Below are 18,983 nucleotides of genomic sequence, written 5' to 3' on the forward strand. Positions count from 1 at the left end.
TAAGTGGAGGGCTGGGGATAGGGAATAATGAAACATAAAATGTGATTGGTTGGGACCACATTTTGGAAATCTTCAAAATAAACCCAGAACTTTGTCCTAAATGTAGCAGGCAGAAGTGACGAGGGATCTTTAGATAAATTAAAGCAGAAGAGGGACTCAAAAGTGGTAGTGTCATTGAAGAAACTAGGTAGCCAGGGAACCGAGCTGGGGTTGAGGAGTCAGGAATTAAGGGATTTGTATAACCAAAAGGATAACAGCTGGAACAGCTCTGCTCTCAGAAGGAGAAGAAGACTTGGGACCTGGTCAGGAACCTCAACATGAACTCGCTTTCTCTACCTGACAGAAAACTGATCTTTTTTCTGTATATCTGGTTTCGTTACTGACAATACAACTGTCATCATCAACCCAGCCATCAAATCCGAACTTCAAAAAAGTTACCTTTGATGTTCTTAATTCACTCTCCTTCACTCCTTGAGTAGTGATTCCCACTCAGATAAACTTAATAAATATCTCTTTTCCTCTTCTCCTTCCTACCACATGGACTTTTCATCCTTTCACAGCTTTTTTGAGATCTTATGACACAGAATAAATGGCACATCATTAAAATTACAATTTGGTAAGTTTTGTGTTGTGTGGGCCCCTGTGAAATAATCACCACAGTCGAGATAATGAACCCATCACCCTCCAGAGTTTCCTGCCCCTTTGTAATTCCTCCCTCCTTGCCCCTCACCCCCGCCAACCCTAACCCAGGGCAACCACTGATTGCTCTCTTTCATTCTAGATTTGTACATATTTTCTAAAAAATTTTGTAAGGGGCTCATATAGAGTTATGCTCATCATTTAAAGTGCATATTTGCAAATTTATATGTTAAAATTACGTGATAATTCCAGAATCAGTACTCACAGTATTTTCTCAAGTCATTCACAGACCTGCAAAGTGGCAAAAAATTTTGGCTGAGAGCATACCCGTGTTCCCAGCTGAGGTCAAACAAGGAAACACTCTGTTCTCTTGTTTCTCATACTCATTTCCACATGGCTTTCCTACCCAAAACGAGTGTCCTTTTCGTGGTCTTTTTAGTGCCATGTTTTCACATTTTTGTGCTCTGTGTTCGGGATTTTGCTGTTAAAATAGTTGCCAAGCGTCCTACTAAAGTGCTAAGAAATTCGAGTGCAAGAAGGAGTGATGTGTCTTACACAGGAAATACATATCTTAGAGGAGCCCCATTCAGGCATGTGTTCTAGTGCTGTTGGCTAAGAGCTCAGTGCTAGTGGATCAACTATATATGTTAAATAAGGCACAATAAACACATATACAACAGGTTTATGTGTTTATCAGTTGATAAAAATGTGACCAGAGGCTGGCAGCAACCTAACCCTTTATTATTCTAAGAGCAATGGTTCAGTATTTGCTAATTCATTGTTCATGGTAACTTCATAGAATATAACTGCCATGAATAACAAGAATTGACTGTTGTTTGTATACTCTTTTTACTGAAATTCTTTCACTTGGCATATTTTCAAACTAATAATATTGTAGCATGTATCAATAATTTTATTCCTTTATATGCTGAGTATTCCATTGTATGGATATATCATTCTTTATTCATTTACTTGTCAGTGGACATGTGGATTATTTCCAGTTTGGGGCTGTTAGAAATAAAGCTAAATGAATATTCACATACATGCCTTCCTATGGTAGAATTCACCAGTGAAGCCATGTGGGTGAGCAGTTTTCTACATAAGAAGGTTTTTAACAAAAGGTTCAATTTCTTTAGCGATAGGGCTATTGAGGTTATCTCTAGTAATCTTTTCTTCTACTTTGTGTTCAATTTACTCTTTTTCTAGTTTGTTAAGGTAGAAATGGAGTTTATTCAAGATAATTTTTTTTTCGTTTTTAGTGCTATAGATTTTGCTGTAAGTACGGCTTTATCTCTATTCCACAAATTTTGATGTGTTTTGTCTTTCAGTTTAAAATATTTTCCTTTTTGGGGCACCTGGGTGGCTCAGTGGGTTGGTTAAGCCTCTGCTCTCGGCTCAGGTCATGATCTCAGGGTCCTTGGATCGAGGCCCGCATCAGGCTCTCTGCTAGCAGGGAACCTGCTTCCCCCTCTCACTGCTTGCTGCTCTGCCTACTTGTGATCTCTCTCTCCCTCTGTCAAATAAATAAATAATTTTTTTTAATTCCCCTTTTTTTCTTTGATTTACAAGTTATTTAGATGTGTGTGCTCATTTCCAAATTTCTGGAATTTTTCAGAATTTTTTCTTATAGATTCTAACTTCATTCCATGTGAACAGAAAATATGCTTTATATAATTTGAATCCTTCCAAATTCATTGAGGTTTGTTTTATGGTACAGATATGATCTCTCCACATGTACTTAAAAGAATGTATCTTCTGTTTTGTTAGGTGGAATCTTCTATAAATGACAACTAAGGTTGGTTGATTGTGTTGTCTAATTCTTCTATATCCTCACTAACTTTGTCTTATCAATCACTGATAGAGGAATGTTGAAATGTCTGATTTAATTCCAGCTCTCTTGAGTTTTGCTTTGTGTATTTGAAATTGTCATTAGGAGCATAAACATTTAAGATTGATCACTATGTCTTTTTGTGCCCGATGTTATTCTTTGCTCTGAAATCTACCTTATCTAATGGTAATATAGTCACTTTAGCTTTCTTTTGATTAGTTATCATAGGGTATATTGTTCATTCTTTCCTTTTTAACCTTTGGTATCTATATTTAAAGTGAATTTCTGGTAGGTAGCCTACAGACAAGAGTTTTTTAATCTAATCTGACAATTTCTGCTTTTCAGTTGACTTCTTTAGACCATTTACATTTTATGTGATTATTGATGTTTGATTTTAGTCTATCTTGCTATTTCTTTTCAGTTTGTCCAATCTGCTCATTGTTCATTTTTACTCTTTTTCTCCCTTCCTTGGGATTTATTATTTTTTTAAGCTTCCATTTTACTGGCTTTATTGATTTATTAGCTTTATGGGCTTATTAGCTATAAGTCTGTTGTGTTATAATAATGGCTGCCTTAGGGTTTATAGTATTCACTTTTAACTTACCACAGGCCACCTTCAAATGATATTATACTGTTTATACTGTATAAGATCCTTACAATAGCATACTTTCATTTCTCCCTGCCTGACTTTTTTGTACTGTTGTTGCCAAATATTTTACTTCTCTGTATGTTAAAAACTCCACAATGGGGCGCCTGGGTGGCTCAGTGGGTTAAAGCCTCTGCCTTCGGCTCAGGTCATGATCCCAGGGTCCTGGAATCAAGCCCCGCATCGGGCTGTCTGCTCCGCAGAGAGCCTGCTTTCTCCTCTCTGTCTCTGCCTGCCTCTCTGCCTACTTGTGATCTCTGTCTATCAAATAAATAAATAAAATCTTAAAAAAAAAATTAAAAAACTCCACAATGCATTGTTATCACTTTTGTTTTAAATAGTCTATTGTTTTCTAAAGTGATTTAATAAGGGGAAAAAATTGGTATCTACCCACGTAGTCACCATTTCTGGTACTTGTCATTCCTTTTTGTAGATGTAGATTTCTTTCCATCTGGTATCGTTTTTCTTGCCTTAATGGACTTTAACATTTCTTATAGTGCAGATCTGTCAGTGATGAATTCTTTCTTCCAGCTCTTCTGTGTGTAAAAGCATCTTTATTTTGCCCTTTTTCCAACTTTATTGAGATATGCTTGTTGATATCACATGTAAGTTTAAGTTGTACAGTGTAATGATTTGACATATATTGTGAATTGATTACTGCAATAAGTTTAGGTAGTACCTATTATCTCATATTTAATACAATGAAAAGAGAAAAAAAATTTCCTTATTCTCATCCTTTTGATGAAAGTTCTTAGGATTTACTCTCTTTACAACTTCAAATGTAACAGACAGTAGTATTAGCTATAGCCATCATGCTGGACATTACATCCCTAGTACTTATCATGTAACTGGAAGTGTGCACCCTTCTTTGTTTTTGAAAGATATATTCAGTGGGTAAAGGATTCTGGGATGAAGGTTTTTTCTTTCAGTACTTTAAAGAAGTCACTCCACTGTCTTCTGATTTAGATTATTTCTGGTTAGAAATCTATCATCATCTTCCTTTTCCATATGTAATGCATCTTTTTCTCTGGTTACTTTTAAGATTTTCTTTCTGACTGGTTTTAAACAATTTGGTATGTGTGCTTTGATGTTCCTTTCTTCATGTCTCTTATACTAGGATTTGTTGGCCTTGAATCTATAGGTTGGAAGTGTTTATCGACTGACAAATTTTCAGCCCTTATTTTTTCGATTATTTTTTTCTTTCCCTTCTGTTTTTTGGAGACTCCAGTTATGCTTATATTTGACTGTGTGAAATTATCCCACAGTTTTCTGATGTTTTGTTTCTTTCATTCTCTTTTCTGTGCTTCATTTTGGATGGTTCCTATTGCTACGTCTTCGAGTTCACTACTTTTTTCCTACAGTGTCTAATCTGCCATTAATCCCCTGTATTTTCTTCTCTAACATTATGGTTTTTAACCACTCGAAGTTCAACTTGAGTCTTTATATTTTTCAGTGTCTTTACTTAATATGCCTAATCTTTCTTCTGGTTTCCTAAATTCATGGAATACAATCATACTACCTGTTTTAATGTGCCTGTCCACTAATTCTATCATTGTGTCACTTTTGAATCCATTTCCTTGATTTATGTCCTCATAGTGGGTTATATTTCCCTGCTTTTTTGTGTACCTGATAATAATTGTAAACAAGACAGTGAGATTTACATACTGTAAATATTCCAGTATATACAGTATATACAGTATCTACATACTGTAGATATTCCAGTATTTCTAAACATGTTCTTCAGCTTTGTTCTGCAATGCAGTGAAGTTGCTTGGAAACAGTGAACCTTTCAGGTCTTGTTTTTAAGCTTTGGTAGACAGGATCATTAGAAGTTCATTTTCAGTGCATTACCCTCACTATTGAGGCAATAATACCCTTTTTAGGGTATTCTAACCAGTAATCCATGAATTAGGAGATTTTTCCATGCTGGCTATTGGCAATAGGAACTATTCCCAGTCCTGGATGAGCTGCAAACACTATTCCTTCTTCTCCTTTTAAGTGGTTCCTTTCCTGACCTTGGGTAGTCTCATATGCATGAGTACTCCACTAAACACTTAAGTGGGGCGGGGGAGGGGGGAACCTTCTGCAGATCTTCAGCATTCTTTTGGTATGGCTCTCCTCCCTGGAGTTTTGCCCTGCAAACTCTAGCTGCCCTGGCTTACCTTGGCTTCCAGCTCCAACCTCAAGTTGGGGAGATTTCCAATCTCTGTCCAGGTTCCCTTCCCTATACTCCAACCAGGAAATATTCTCTGGGCAGCAAGTGAGGGCAATATTGTTTTCACCTTATTTGATTCCTGTCTCTGAGGATCACTGCCTGTTTTTTCCTACTGTCCAGTGTCTTGAGAGCCATTGTTTTGTTTTGTCTGATACTGTGTTTAAGGCAGGAGGGTAAATGTATTCCCTGTTACCATCTTGACCCATTTTCTTTTTGATTTTGTAATTTTTTATTTTCTAGAAAGAGCATTTTGGAGGGTTTTGTTATGAGAAAAACTGTAAAAGTGATTTTTTAAAATTTTTTGTGTGTTTTAGAAAATGTAAGTCTAGCTGAGACTTCCACTTATTAAATTAGTCTTATAATTACGGGGCGCCTGGGTGGCTCAGTGGGTTAAGCCGCTGCCTTCGGCTCAGGTCATGATCTCAGGGTTCTGGGATCGAGTCCCGCATCGGACTCTCTGCTCAGCAGGGAGCCTGCTTCCTCCTCTTTCTCTGCCTGCCTCTCTGCCTACTTGTGATCTCTCTCTGTCAAATAAATAAATAAAAATCTTTAAAAAAAAAAAATTAGTCTTATAATTAAAACGTGCATGCTTTGAACTTAGAAAAATCACACAAATGAACAGGGTAGGAATGACTGAGCACCAGAAACTATTTCTCTGTAGAAAATAGGCCTGGTTCTACCTAGAAAATTCTGTCCTGATTTTACACAGGCTCCCTTAAGCATAAAATGGGCCTCTTAACACTTCTATTCTTACTATTCTGCAGCATTTCAACCATGACGGTTTTGCTGACCTTATTCCCTTGGTCACTTAGTAACTAAGCTTACTACTGCATAAGAAAGACATAATAAAGCAACATAATAGAAAGTAGAGATTCTTATTGTGGTAGAGCTGTGGCCTAAGAGGCTGATCTCAATTAGTGTTAAAATCTCTTAATCTGTGTGTTGGGCTGAGCATGGTTGGGTTTTCCTTTGATATCTCTGCCCAGAGAAAGCATCTGAAATGTCAGGTCCGTTCTAATTTGGGTTGGAGAACATCTTGCTCTATTTTTGTTGCAGTTTAGATAATTTTAGAATATATGTGGATTCAGTTTCACTTTATAGTCTTTTACTAACTCTTAAAAAATTAGTACATCAAAAGAAATTGGGGTTTGAGACAAGGCTCATAAAATTCCTTTGACTGTCTTAGTTTTTAATTTATAGAGAAGCTCCATTACAATTACAGGCTCTCAAAGCTATATCTTTAAAAGACTAAAATTATCCAGAATTACAGCTATATAACAACACTACCAATTCTCTCATTTATTTAGATGAAGAACTAGTGGATGTTTCTGCATCTGTCTTACCAGAATTGAAAAGAGAAACATATGGCCAGATTCAAGTCTGTGCAAAACAGAGGCTGGCTCGACATGGTTCTTTCAGCACAGTTCAGGCTTCTGAGAGGATCCAGAGGAAAGTGAACTCGGAGCCCAGCAGCCCTTATAAAGAGGAACAAGGTATCTGCCTTTCCATATTCTGTGGAATCAGTTGTCCTGTAACAGTCACTCTACCCAGGCATTTTAAAATAAGCTGACTCTAGGCCCTGCCTGTTTCTTCCACTTACCTGAAGTGAAATGATGGTTGGGGGTAAAAGAGTTGCTTGCTTCACAGGAAGTGAACATGGCCCCATGCCTGAAATTCATCCTAGTCCACCAGTGAAGATTAGCTGGTTTGCCAGGGTTGGTCTGTTTGATGCATGTCAGACATTCATCAGATTTACAAAGCAACACTTGCTTTTTTTTCTTTCTAATTATTGATAAGACCTAAATTCCCCATTAACAGCTAGTATCTGGAAATTTCTCTCTTTGAATCAAAATCGGAATGGATTTCAGATAATCTTATAATCCCTGAGCAGTGAATAATGAATCCAGCTGTATATAATTGGTGTGCATAAATCCCCTGCCATATTTTGTTAGAGCTTTATTTTTCTTTTCAGGGTCAAGTGGCTACTCCTTAGAAATTGGAAGTCTGGCAGCTGTTTACCGACAGAAAATAGAAGACAGTTCACAGTGAGTAGTCTTCAAAAACTCTAAGTGTATTCTTTTTTGTTTTTTTTAAGATTTTATTTATTTGAGAGTGAGAGAGAGACAAAGAGAGTGTGAACAAGGGGAGGGGCAGAGGAAGAAGCAGAGTCCCCACTGAGCAGGGAGCCCAGTGTGGGCTCAATCCCAGGATCCCAAGATCATGACCTAAGCTGAAGGCAGATGCTTAACCGACTGAGCCACCCAGGTGCCCTGAGTGTATTCTTTTCTATTTTCTGGTGTTAACTTTGACTCCATTGAAATGCCATCTATCAGAATGTAAATTTTAGCAGTCTTGCTCCTAAGTCAGCCATTTGTACATTAAGAATTTTCTGGGTTTTCTCTTTGTGCTCATCATTGTGCTGGGTGTAGCATCAGGGACAAAAAAGTATGAAAAATTTATACCCTAAGCTAGTGAAAGCTTATAGGGGAAAAAAATAAAAATAAATAAATTGATAAAAGACAGTTTACTACTAACATGGCCCTGAGAACCGATAATTGTAGTTCTTGGAATCATTTGTCATTGCTGTAGCTAACTTTGTTTATGAACCACCAGGTCCCATTCTGAAAGTTTTATGTGTAGTAACTCATCCAATCACAACAACAGTCGTTTGAGATTGGTACTCTCATCTTTATTTTACAGAAAGGAAACAGAAACCCAAAGAGGTTAAATAACTTGCCCAAGGGCACAGTGCTAAGAAGGGATAGAGCCAGGATTCAAACCCAGGCTATCAGACTCAAGTTTTGGGTCTGATTTTGAAAGAAATCACATATTATGGGGGGAAGCAGAGGAAATGCTAATGTGGGAATAAGAGAGGATTTTAATGACTGATTGGGAAGAAACAGATTGTGAGGAAGGGTCAGGAAGTATGGGGACCATACACTGATAAGTTTAGCCATAAAGATTTGTACAAATAGGAAAGCAAAAGGAAACCTCGTTCATAAAAAGAACTTGGGGTGTTGGAGGTGAATAGGTCAAACTGGCAAAAAAAAAAAAAAAAAAAATTTAGAAGCCAGGTAGAAGAGTTTGGGTTTATGAGACAGACAGTAAAGACCTACAGCAGACTTCCTTGAGAACACTATGGCTGTTTGAAGCAGGCGGAATGGCCCATCTGCAGCCATTCTGGTGCGGGTCTGAGCTGTGTCAGCTGCAGATGGAAAGGAGTGGAAATCAATGTAAGACGGTGAGTCAGCACAACTCACCAAGATAGAAAGCGGCCTCACAAAGGAGGTCTCAGATGATGGTGCTGCTATTGGTGGAGATGCAGAGGGTGAAGGTAGATGACTGGAGGTAGGTAGGACGGTGGGGGATGTATTCAGTATGGGTATTTTGAGCTTCACAGAGCTGAGTAGTAGTGATTTCTCATTCAGAGGGGCTGCGGCCAGAGAGCTTTACTCATCTCTGCAGCCCAGGGCCCTCCATCTGATTCCCAGCAGCATGTGGACAACAAGACAAGGCAAAGTACATCTTACTGATTCCATCAAAAAGGCTCAAAGAAATCCCTCTCCTCTGTTTACTGTTCCTTTTTTTTTTTTTAAGATTTTATTTATTTATTTGACAGAGATCAGAAGTAGGCAGAGAGGAGGCAGAGAGGAGGAAGCAGGCCCCCTGCCTAGCAGAGAGCCTGATGTGGGGCTCGATCCCAGGATCCCGAGATCATGACCTGAGCCGAAGGCAGAGGATTAAACCACTGAGCCACCCAGGCGCCCCTCTGTTTACTGTTCTTAAAGGAGTCTTAAACGGGTTTTCCTCATCTATTTCCCAAAATACACTAATGACATAAATGTTTTTTGGTTATTTAGAAATCTTCCTGTATAAAAGGCCCAGACATTGTTTTTAATCTATTAAATAGGGCTTAATTTTGAATGAATTGTGCCTAAAAATTGGAACTCTGAGCAGAATAAGAATGACAGAAAATAATTTAGTAGATAACTTTATTTCCTCACTCACTGCCCACTCCATTTGTCACACAGTGGATTTGAGACAAACCAGATGTGTCCTTTAAATGAACCTCTGGTCCAGTCTCGGCTCTCTACCCAGAATGTCATTCAGTGCCTGAGTGTCAGCGCTGTCTTCTTTACATTCAAGCAGGCCGGTTGACCTTCATTCAATAGGCTGATCAGTCACTGATCACTCAGTCACTCACTTTTCCTCCCTCATCAACTGGCAAGGGGTAACTATCATTATAATTATGTAAAATTATTATATTGTGTTAGTCATGGGGCATCTGTGGGCCTGCTATGGGGTAGCAGTCACTATGTGCTGATAACGATTAGACATAGAGGAGGCAGGGGAGAGCCGGTATGATCTCTAAGCTGAGAGTCCCCCAAGGGCTCACCCACCTCATCCCTAACTATCCGTCCAGGTTGTATGGTCATCTGCTCTGGAGTCAGCTTGTAGGTGCTCAGGGACACACTTTAGTATCAGCTTGAGCAGCATTATCTCATTTCTGCTTTGGCACATCTCTCTTTGGGAAAGCAAAGAATCTGGTGGAATGTGGTAACTTGATGGGACCCATTATGTTCCTTTTTACTGCAGGAGGAAAGCCTTTGTCAGTAAGAGAGTGATGCCTCCGTCAGGCAGCCTGGACCCTGCTGCTCCTTTCCATGGCTTGTCTGTTGACTCAGAATATTCTGCTAATCCTTTACCACACCAAGTATTTTCTGTGGCCCAAACGGACCTGCAGGCCTTCTCCATGCAGAACAGTCTGACTGGACGAATGAGTGTCTCACCAGCTTTGGCTGCCTCAGACATGGAGACCCTGAAACCAGCCCTGCTGGCCGGCCAGCCAGTGGTATACGTGCCCTCCACCTCGCTGTTCATGTTGTACGGGAGCCTCCAGGAGGGACCGTCCCCAGGGTCCAGCTCGGGGTCGGAGAGGGACCCATCCACACCCTCAGTTCAGAAGCGCCTTGGGGAGGAGAAGAGGCCTCAGGAGGAGGAGCCAGCCACTAAAAGACAGAGCAGGGACTACGAAGACAGCCCTCTAGCTCTTGTCGTGCCCAAGGTAAGGGAGTTCGGGTGTTCAGATGTACAGATGCTAATAAGCCATTGAGTCTGAAATGTGAGGTATTTCATGTGTTGCTTATATAATTAAGCCCAGGACTGGCTCTGCCATAAAATCTTGCCATAAAGTAGTACCATAATAAAAGTGACTTTTATAAAATTCCCACTTTGCATAAAATGCTAAAAAGTGTAAAAAAAAAAAAGAAGACGCATAATCCTACCACATAGAGTCAGTCAGTCAGTGTGTTTGTATATTCCTCCCCGTCTTTTGGCTTATCCTTTTTTTCTTAAATGAGTTGAGGTCACTGACATAATCATCTGAATCCAGGATGCACCCGAGCTCCAGAGTCGGCAGTGTGGGGGCTGCTGGTTTTCAGTGTCTGTGTCTGTCCTCATCACAGCTTAGAGATCCCGTTTCCCCAGCTACAAACGAAGGGAACACAAATATGAGCTGTTCACATCTCCCACTAGTAGCCATTCAGAGGTGAACAAGATCTGACCAGTCCAACACTCAGGAAGCAGAAGCACGATCCGGGCAGGCGTCTGTGCTGGGTTCACTAGGCACCCGCATGGAAATCAGTCTGTTACTGAGGATGCTTTCTCTTCTGTTCCTTTCTCTTGCCAGAGTGACTCCTTCTAATTTTGTATGTAGCCTGGGGTTGCAGAATGGCAGTGAAAGACTGACTGGTAAATATAGGTCTTAGATAACCAAGACTGGCTTTGGGCCAGTCCTGCAGTCGTTACTGGGCCACTCAAAGTCTGGAACCCACACCCTTTATGTGTCAGCAGCTCTGAAATTTATCTCTGTCTAAACACAAGGGCCAGCCTGTTATTGTTAAAACTCCATCATGTCTATGCTTAAGAATCCTAAGCCTGTAGAAGTACGTGATGGGACAATGATTTTCAGACCACTGTAATAAGCAAATAAGCATGACTGAAACAACAGACACACGCAATTCGGTGTGGCACACATTGGTCTTTGACCTGTTTGTTTATGTGTTCGCTATGTTGAGAAAGCTGCTATTGTGATTTTTCTTGCTTTTCCGGTTCCTCATTGACTGTACGTAGAAACCCTCAGAGTCCACAGTCGTTGCCTCCCCCAGAACCCCTCGTAACAGCGGCTCTGTACCCCTCGAAGACATTCACATGGAGGCCCAAGTCTCAGCTGCAGAGGAGCCTTCGGCCAAGGCCACAGCCAACTGCTTTGTTTCTTCTGAGTGGGGAAATCCTTCGGGAGACACAGAGATCGAAAAGTCTTCAAAAGAAAATGAAAGCACCAAAGAGCCCTCTTTGCAACAGTACCTTTACGTGCAGTCACCGGCCGGTAAGGAGGGTCCTTGTGTCTTAGGGCCCCTTGGGGTGGTCAGGTCATAAATTAGATTTTTACATCTTTTCCATGTCACCTGACCAAGTGGTTCATCAATGAGCTGCTGTCTACACAGCCTCTGAACCATTTCACTCTCGGCCCTTTCTTTCCCTCTGTCAATGAAATGAAGGTAGAGGCTGCTATCACTTTGGCCAACTTGAAGGAAATTATGAAAATAATTAGGGCAAGTCATCTTTTTTAAATGCATTAAACTTTTGGCCACCTTGTACAGCTAGCGTGCTGATGTCTTGAATATCCAGAGGTACTCAGCATGTCACTGTGGTCGAGGGCCGGGTCTAGAGAGGGCTGGACATTAGAGCCACTTATTACCTCCATGAACTTCAATACTAAGGCGTCCTCGTGGTAAAGCAGCACTAACGATGGCACCTGTGCCAGGTGGGTACTCTCAAAACTGTATTACATTTTATAGATAATCTGATCATCTGAAACACTTCAGATGATAGTGCCTGACAGTAAGACTCCAACGCTGTCAGTGTTTTGAAATAAAGCTGAAATATAATAGATCCCTAATTTTTAAGACCTCGCATTGTGTACATAAATCTGCTCTCGATGCAGAGACTTAAATTGATTTTCCTGAGTTTTCCATTCACTTCATAGGTTAGGTAGATGTTACTATTGAGTTATCTACAAAACATTCTTTATTCCATTAGCAAATATTTTCTGAGGGTTTGATATAAGCATGATATTCAAAGGTGCAGACACACCGATAAACAAGAAACAGACTCAGTCCCAGCTGAATGGAAATGACAGCCCAGCACTGGGATTCTTAGCTTTTGCTGACACTATGGTAAAGCCTGTGGATTCCTCCTCAGAATGTTTTAAAAATGCATAGAATTAATAAATACGTAGGATAACAAAGGAGGCCAATTATATTGAAATACCATTAGAAAAAATAATTTTTTAAATTATAGTAATAAGAAGATCCGACAGTAGTTCCAGTGTTACAATTTCAAAGTCATAATGTCCTTGACAGTCTAGTAACAATCTCCCATAGCTCTAATGTTATAGGAATATATATGTGCTTTTTACTAGTGACAAATTCCAGTGCTAGGAATACTGTTGGATTTGTTGCCTGTGATCCAAGTTGAGGGAGATATAAATTTGTTTGAAGTTTACAAAAATAAAGATAAAATTTTTCCCAGCCAAGTTCACTTTCCTCCTCAATTTGCATTCAGTGGAACACATGTTAATTGACTCTCTCCGGAGACACTGACCTCCCCCACATTATCCCACAGTGGGGTGGGATTTCAGGGGGGATCCACTGCTGGGGAGAAGCGGTGCAGGGTGGGGAGAGCAAGGAAGGGAGTTGGCCGGGTCAGGTGGAATTCATTCACCGTGGGTTCCCATTTGGAAGGGCCGTGGGGGACATGTGCTGGAAACGTACATTCTGTTGACTTTCACCTTGTTCTTCTGTTTCAGGATTAAATGGTTTCAATGTGCTCTTATCTGGCGGTCAGAACCCCCATGCCGTGGGACCCCCTTCAGGTCAGCTGCCATCCCTCAGCATTCCTTGCATGGTCTTACCATCTCCGACGCTGGGCTCTTTCCCTGTCCTCTATTCTCCCACGATGGCCAGGCCGCTTTCCTCTGCCCCCGGTGCTCTCCCAAATGCGGGACCTGTGAATTTTGGCTTGCCTGGCCTCGGATCAACAGCTCATCTTCTCATCGGCCCTGCAAACATGGTTAATCCAAAATCATCAGCACTCCCCTCCGCAGACCCTCAGCTTCAGGGTCCGCTCTCACTCAACATGAGTCCAGAGATGCCAAGGTCACACAACATCATCCAGCCTGAATCCCCTGTGTACGCGGGGCATCCTGTCCCCATAGTAAAATTACAACAGGTGAGTCGTGCCGTGAGCCCGGGAAGGCCATCATTCTGCAATGGGGTCAGTTCAGTCTGCATTTCATGAGCTTTGTTTTTAGTCTCCTGCCAGTAGTACAGAGGCTCCAGGTCAGGGTCTACCCAGCTTCTGTTGGAGACTGGCGGCTAGAGATGCTGTGCTTTGAAGACAAAAATATTTTTTAGTTGTCAGTATGTTCCTTAAAATTAAAGGGATTTATTTCTAGGATGGTTCAGGGGACTTGTTGATGAATGCTGAATATTCCGATGTTTTCTCCAGGCTTTCATTTCATTAGATGAGTGACAGGAGAGCACACACACACAAATGTACATATATGAATTTTATAATCAATATTAATTAATCAGTACTGTATTTCTCCCAAACTCCCATTTGTAGTCAACAAGCATGTGTTGGTGCCTTAGGCATTGTCCAGAGTTGTTCCTTTCTCTCACGGAGACAGAGTTTTATGTTGTGGCCCAAAATATTTTAGACAAATAGTCAGAGGCTCCCAAGTTTGCTAGATGTTGAAATTAAACAAGTTAGTTTTTTTTTTTTTTTTTAAGATTTTATTTATTTATTTGACAGAGAGAAACCACAAGTAGATGGAGAGGCAGGCAGAGAGAGAGAGAGGGAAGCAGGCTCCCTGCTGAGCAGAGAGCCCGATGCGGGACTCGATCCCAGGACCCTGAGATCATGACCTGAGCCGAAGGCAGCGGCTTAACCCACTGAGCCACCCAGGCGCCCCAACAAGTTAGTTTTTAAACAAGGTGATGAGAATGTGCTCTCTGATCACCAGTCATATGCCAGGCATCCAGCCAGTTAAGATAGGAAAGTAAACAGGATAATCCCTGCCCTTTTAGGGCACGTTAAGGAGATCAATATGCAACATATAACAGAAGAAGATACATAGTAGCAAGTGATGAAAAAGAGCCAAGACGCACATACTTACTGTATGCCTAGCATGGCCCAAAGTGCTTTATAAATATTATCTTGTCTAATTCGTGTAGCCCCGTGAAGTCGTCACCTTTGTCACCCCCACTGTATGGATGAAAACACCGAGGCACAGCTTGGCTAAGTAGTTTGCCCATGTCAGCCAGCTAGTCGTGCTGGTGGCACGCTCCCAGCCTCTTCGTTAGGCAGCCTTTCCGCACACAAAACAAAGAAGTGAATTTCCGGTTGTGGGAAGTGTTGGGGAGGAGACAAAGCAGAGGAGTGGGGCAGAAAAGCGAAAAGAAGAATGCCGCATAAAGATCGTACTGACACAGGTCAAGAAAGAGCTTAGTTCAGAAACTGAGAACAATTTGACTTCGCCTGTTTGTGTTTGCTCTTTTAGTCCCCAGTTCCCGTGACCCCCAAGAGCATCCGACGAACACATCGTGAGACATTTTTCAAGACGCCTGGCAGCCTGGGAGACCCTGTCCTTAGGAGAAGAGAAAGGAATCTGACACGAAATACCAGCTCAGCGCAGAGGAGACTTGAAATCCCCAGCAGCGAGGCTGACTAATCCGATGCTGTGCCAGATGGGTGTGGGCCCCCCCACCCCGCCCCGTGCCAGACAGGGGTGCCCCCCCGCCCCGACCTGACCTTCCCCATCCCAGGTGATGCCCTGACACTGAATGCAAAGCAGGACGCAGACCATCCGGTCTTCGGCACACATCGTCCTCTTTCACCCACTGGTTCTAATCTTAACTTCCCATCATCATGAATCATCTATTCTTGAAAGCAACTGTTATTAATTGTGCATTTAATATCAGCTAGAGTCCAGACTCTGTGCGTGGTGTCACAGTGAAAGCACCGACTGACTTCTGTGGTTTCGATTCAAGAATCCTCTTATTGCTGGAAGCCGATCTGAACAGGCTACTGGAGCCTTGTGGTTTTTCTACTGGGGGAGGGGGCCGTCTAGCACTTAACTAGGGTGAGCATTCTTGGCAGGTTTTTCCCCTCGCCCTGAGCATAGATCTGTGGTGAGAGAAACTTCTTTTCTGCAGTTTATAAAAAGCTACTGCTTCCTTAAGGCTTCATCAGGAAGCCGACCCCAGTTGTGAATCCTATGGTATTATTTATTTTGTTCCTGAAATGGGATTTAGTGCAAGAAGTTTACAACGACAGCAAAATACATGTTTTTCAGGGTATGACGACTTGAATGTTTATACTTTCTTCCTATAATTTGCCCTGCACTTACCTTACAACCTACTAATAATGTGGATAGATGTGTATGCAGACGGAATGTTACGACCAAAATAACTGTGAACGGCACCTTTGCTATCATGAACTGTGCTGACCCTGTCTGGGCATGAGAAGCAAGATGAACGCTAGCAGCCTAAGAGCTGACCTGTGTGAACATTAAGGTTTTATTGTTCATTTGTAAAAGTCCTACCATGTGCAGTTTCCTTCACCACATGCCCCGTGGGTTGTTTTGTTTTGTTTTGTTTTTAATATTAACTGTAGAGTATCAGGTATGGATGCCTTTGAAGGATATCTGTCTATTGAATAAATCAGGAAGGTAGCAAGTGATTATATGGAAAATTGGAACCTAGATGGGACCTTCTGGTAGAATTCTGAAGCATAATGATGTAGAAATTGATATAGGACCAATAGGTGATCATTTTATTTTTTTTTTCCTTTGGCTTTTTTTTTTTCTTTATTTGTGGAAGGGTAAGAGGGAATATGGATACGTTATGTTCAGTATCCAAGAGTATTCAAACCAGTTATTTTTCAGAACGTTTCTGAAAAATAAGAGCGGTGAGTGCAGGGATTCATTGTTCTAGCATGAATACAATTCTGGAAACTTTATGCAATACCCCTTTGTTAAACCATACTGCTTTAGGATTTCATTAAGTAGCCAGACTAGTTCTTTATATTCCTAGGTTTATTGACGTACCTCAATCTTGTCTCTTCCAGTAAATGCCTTCCTCTCTCCTTTTTTTTTTCCTTCCCTCCTTCCTTTCCTCTTTCTTTTTTAAGCTTCTGTCTTAGATTTGGAATCTTGGTGTAGGATTCTATTTTATTTTGATTTTTGGACCCAATAAAATGTTATATGAAATAAAAATATTAATTTAAGAGACTCTGGGAGTCTGACTAAAGTAGCTTTATATTAACTACACGATACTATTAGCATTATTACACCCACAAGATTTTTGAAAACTTGAGGTAGGTAGCCAGATTAAATAAATTTGTTATATAAAATTTTTTATCAACACTAAACTTTTGAAGTTTACAAGATGGCATTTTTTTTCTTTTCCTTTTTTTTTTTTTTTTTTTTTTTTTTTTTACAATCTTTTCTAGTGTTAAACAGATAAAATTATGGTTCTAATCCACAATCTCCCAGTAACTATTACCCGGAGCTAATATGAGGAGTTCCCTTAAACAAAAATAGCTTTTTTCAGTGAAAGTACAGGACACACAGCATCCCTAGCCGCACAGGGTATGAGCATGTTTAAATCCACCATGCTTAAAAACTTCCACAAAATATTTTCACTTGTGAGGTCTACATTTAGATGAAATCACAATCTGATTTTCCCCACACTGTTTTTGGACGCTCGCCACTTACTATTTTAACTTCTTTGCTTTCCTTTTTTTCTTTTTTTTAAAATTCTCTTCATGATATGACCATATAAACCTCAGAGAATTCACGGTTTCTTGGGGGGTGTGAAGAAGCAACCCCATAAATCAGAGTATTATGACTTTGTGACCATACTCAGCAACAGAAAACGGAGAAGCAACTTGTTTTGTATTCAGTGTCCGCTTTTTAATGTGGCTTTGTGATGTGTAAAAAGATCAAAATAAAACAATGCAGGGGTTGTTTCTGTCAGGAAAACATAGCAAAGCTGCTAAGCTAGACTTGGGTATTCAGACTTGGGTATTCTGGGTAGTGAAGAAGCAATGGCAATCTTGAATCTATCATTGTATAACTTAGTAACAGACAAAATAATTGTTGGGGATCCTGCTAAGGAAATGCAGCTTTGACTTGGCAATGAGGGAGGTATGTGTGCCCTACACTGTCCAGGGTTTGTGAAACCCTTTCATTCTGGTACAAGAGTTGGGAGTATAACGTTTATACTTGAATCTACCTACCAAGTTTACATTTCTCAATTCTTTTTTGTAAGGTGCTATTTCTGTATTTAAGTAACTTTGTTTTTTTTTATTCAATGTAAAGCTGCTTTCAGCTAATCTTATTGCACTGCTAGTTTTGTGTAGGTATTAATTTTATTGCTGCTTACTGCTTTCATCTTCATACTATTTAGCTGTTCTTTTTTCTAATGGCTATATTTATAGCTATCTACTTGTAACTTCACTACATGTAAACTGATTTGTTTCTCTTTTAGAAAGATATTAAGCTTTATAAATTAGCAATAAAAATTAATTCATTTCACGAGATGTTGATTGTATTTGGTGGTGGGCCGTGTGTACCAATTTCAGCAAAACCGTTACCTCTTGCAGCACAGCTAACCAGGCCCTCCGAAACCCGATCCTTTTATTGAGCCCTCCCGGTAGTTCCCAAACAAAGAACGTAATATATTACAATTGTACAGGAGCTTGAGAGGGTAGGAGGATGATGCCCTTGAGCTTCAGATTTCTACTGAGACAGACTCTCAGGTTCAGAGCTTCTGGATGATTCTGAGGCTTTTATCCACTTCTAAGAATCACTTTCCCCACTTCTCATGACATCTGCAAGATTAAATGCTTCTCATTCTAACAAATGCCTACCCTTACTTAGTTCAGAGCCAAATACTATTGCTAACCCTCACTTTCAGATAAACTCCGAACAGACCTCATTTCATATTCCCTTCTTTGTTATACTTGCAGAGTCATTTAGGTTATGTGGTTTTCGGTCCCTCCTGCTAAATTGTGAGGCCCTAGGGAAAACAAGAGCTTTGAAACCCCGGTATCAAACCCAGTCTGGGTACTCAGCAGCCCCCAAAATGGTGAACGGAGGAACTATAGGACCCCCTACAATACGGCCATACACTTTCGCTAGGGCTGTTTGAGTCCTCTCTCACCAATTATTTCACTGTGACCTCTTCATTCTGACACATCATTTCCTGTCCCAGTCCATAGCCTCCCTTATCACAAGACATATACAGTTGACCCTTGAACACCACGGGGTTTAGGGGGCGCTAACCCCTATGCCAGAAAAGTCCAGCATAACAAACTTCCCCCAAATGTAACTAATAGTCTACTGTTGACCAGAACTTTACCAATAACAACACATTTTAAATAAGTGCTGGATATTGTATTCCGACAATAAAGCTAGAGAAAAGAAAATGTTAAAATCATAAGGAAGAGAAAATACATTTACAGTACTGTATGTATTGAAAAAAGTCCATGTAAGTGGACCTGTGCAGTCCAAGTCCATGTCATTC

The 18,983-nt window shown here is 40.6% G+C and overlaps 1 protein-coding gene across 1 annotated transcript in view; it reads left to right on the plus strand.

Annotated features, from left to right (window-relative positions):
- The window catches only part of E2F7 (E2F transcription factor 7), a 40,111-nt gene extending 22,119 nt beyond the window's left edge, over positions 1 to 17,992 (plus strand). Inside the window, exons 8-13 of the mRNA XM_082740400.1 lie at positions 6,636 to 6,821; positions 7,301 to 7,373; positions 9,925 to 10,393; positions 11,461 to 11,716; positions 13,199 to 13,620; positions 14,954 to 17,992. Coding sequence (XP_082596526.1) covers positions 6,636 to 6,821; positions 7,301 to 7,373; positions 9,925 to 10,393; positions 11,461 to 11,716; positions 13,199 to 13,620; positions 14,954 to 15,124 — 1,577 coding nt within the window. The 3' untranslated portion in view covers positions 15,125 to 17,992. The remainder of the gene's footprint in view (positions 1 to 6,635; positions 6,822 to 7,300; positions 7,374 to 9,924; positions 10,394 to 11,460; positions 11,717 to 13,198; positions 13,621 to 14,953) is intronic.
- Positions 17,993 to 18,983: the final 991 nt, after the last annotated feature.

Source organism: Mustela nivalis, assembly GCF_964662115.1.
Source record: "Mustela nivalis genome assembly, chromosome: 7".
NCBI lineage: Eukaryota > Metazoa > Chordata > Mammalia > Carnivora > Mustelidae > Mustela > Mustela nivalis.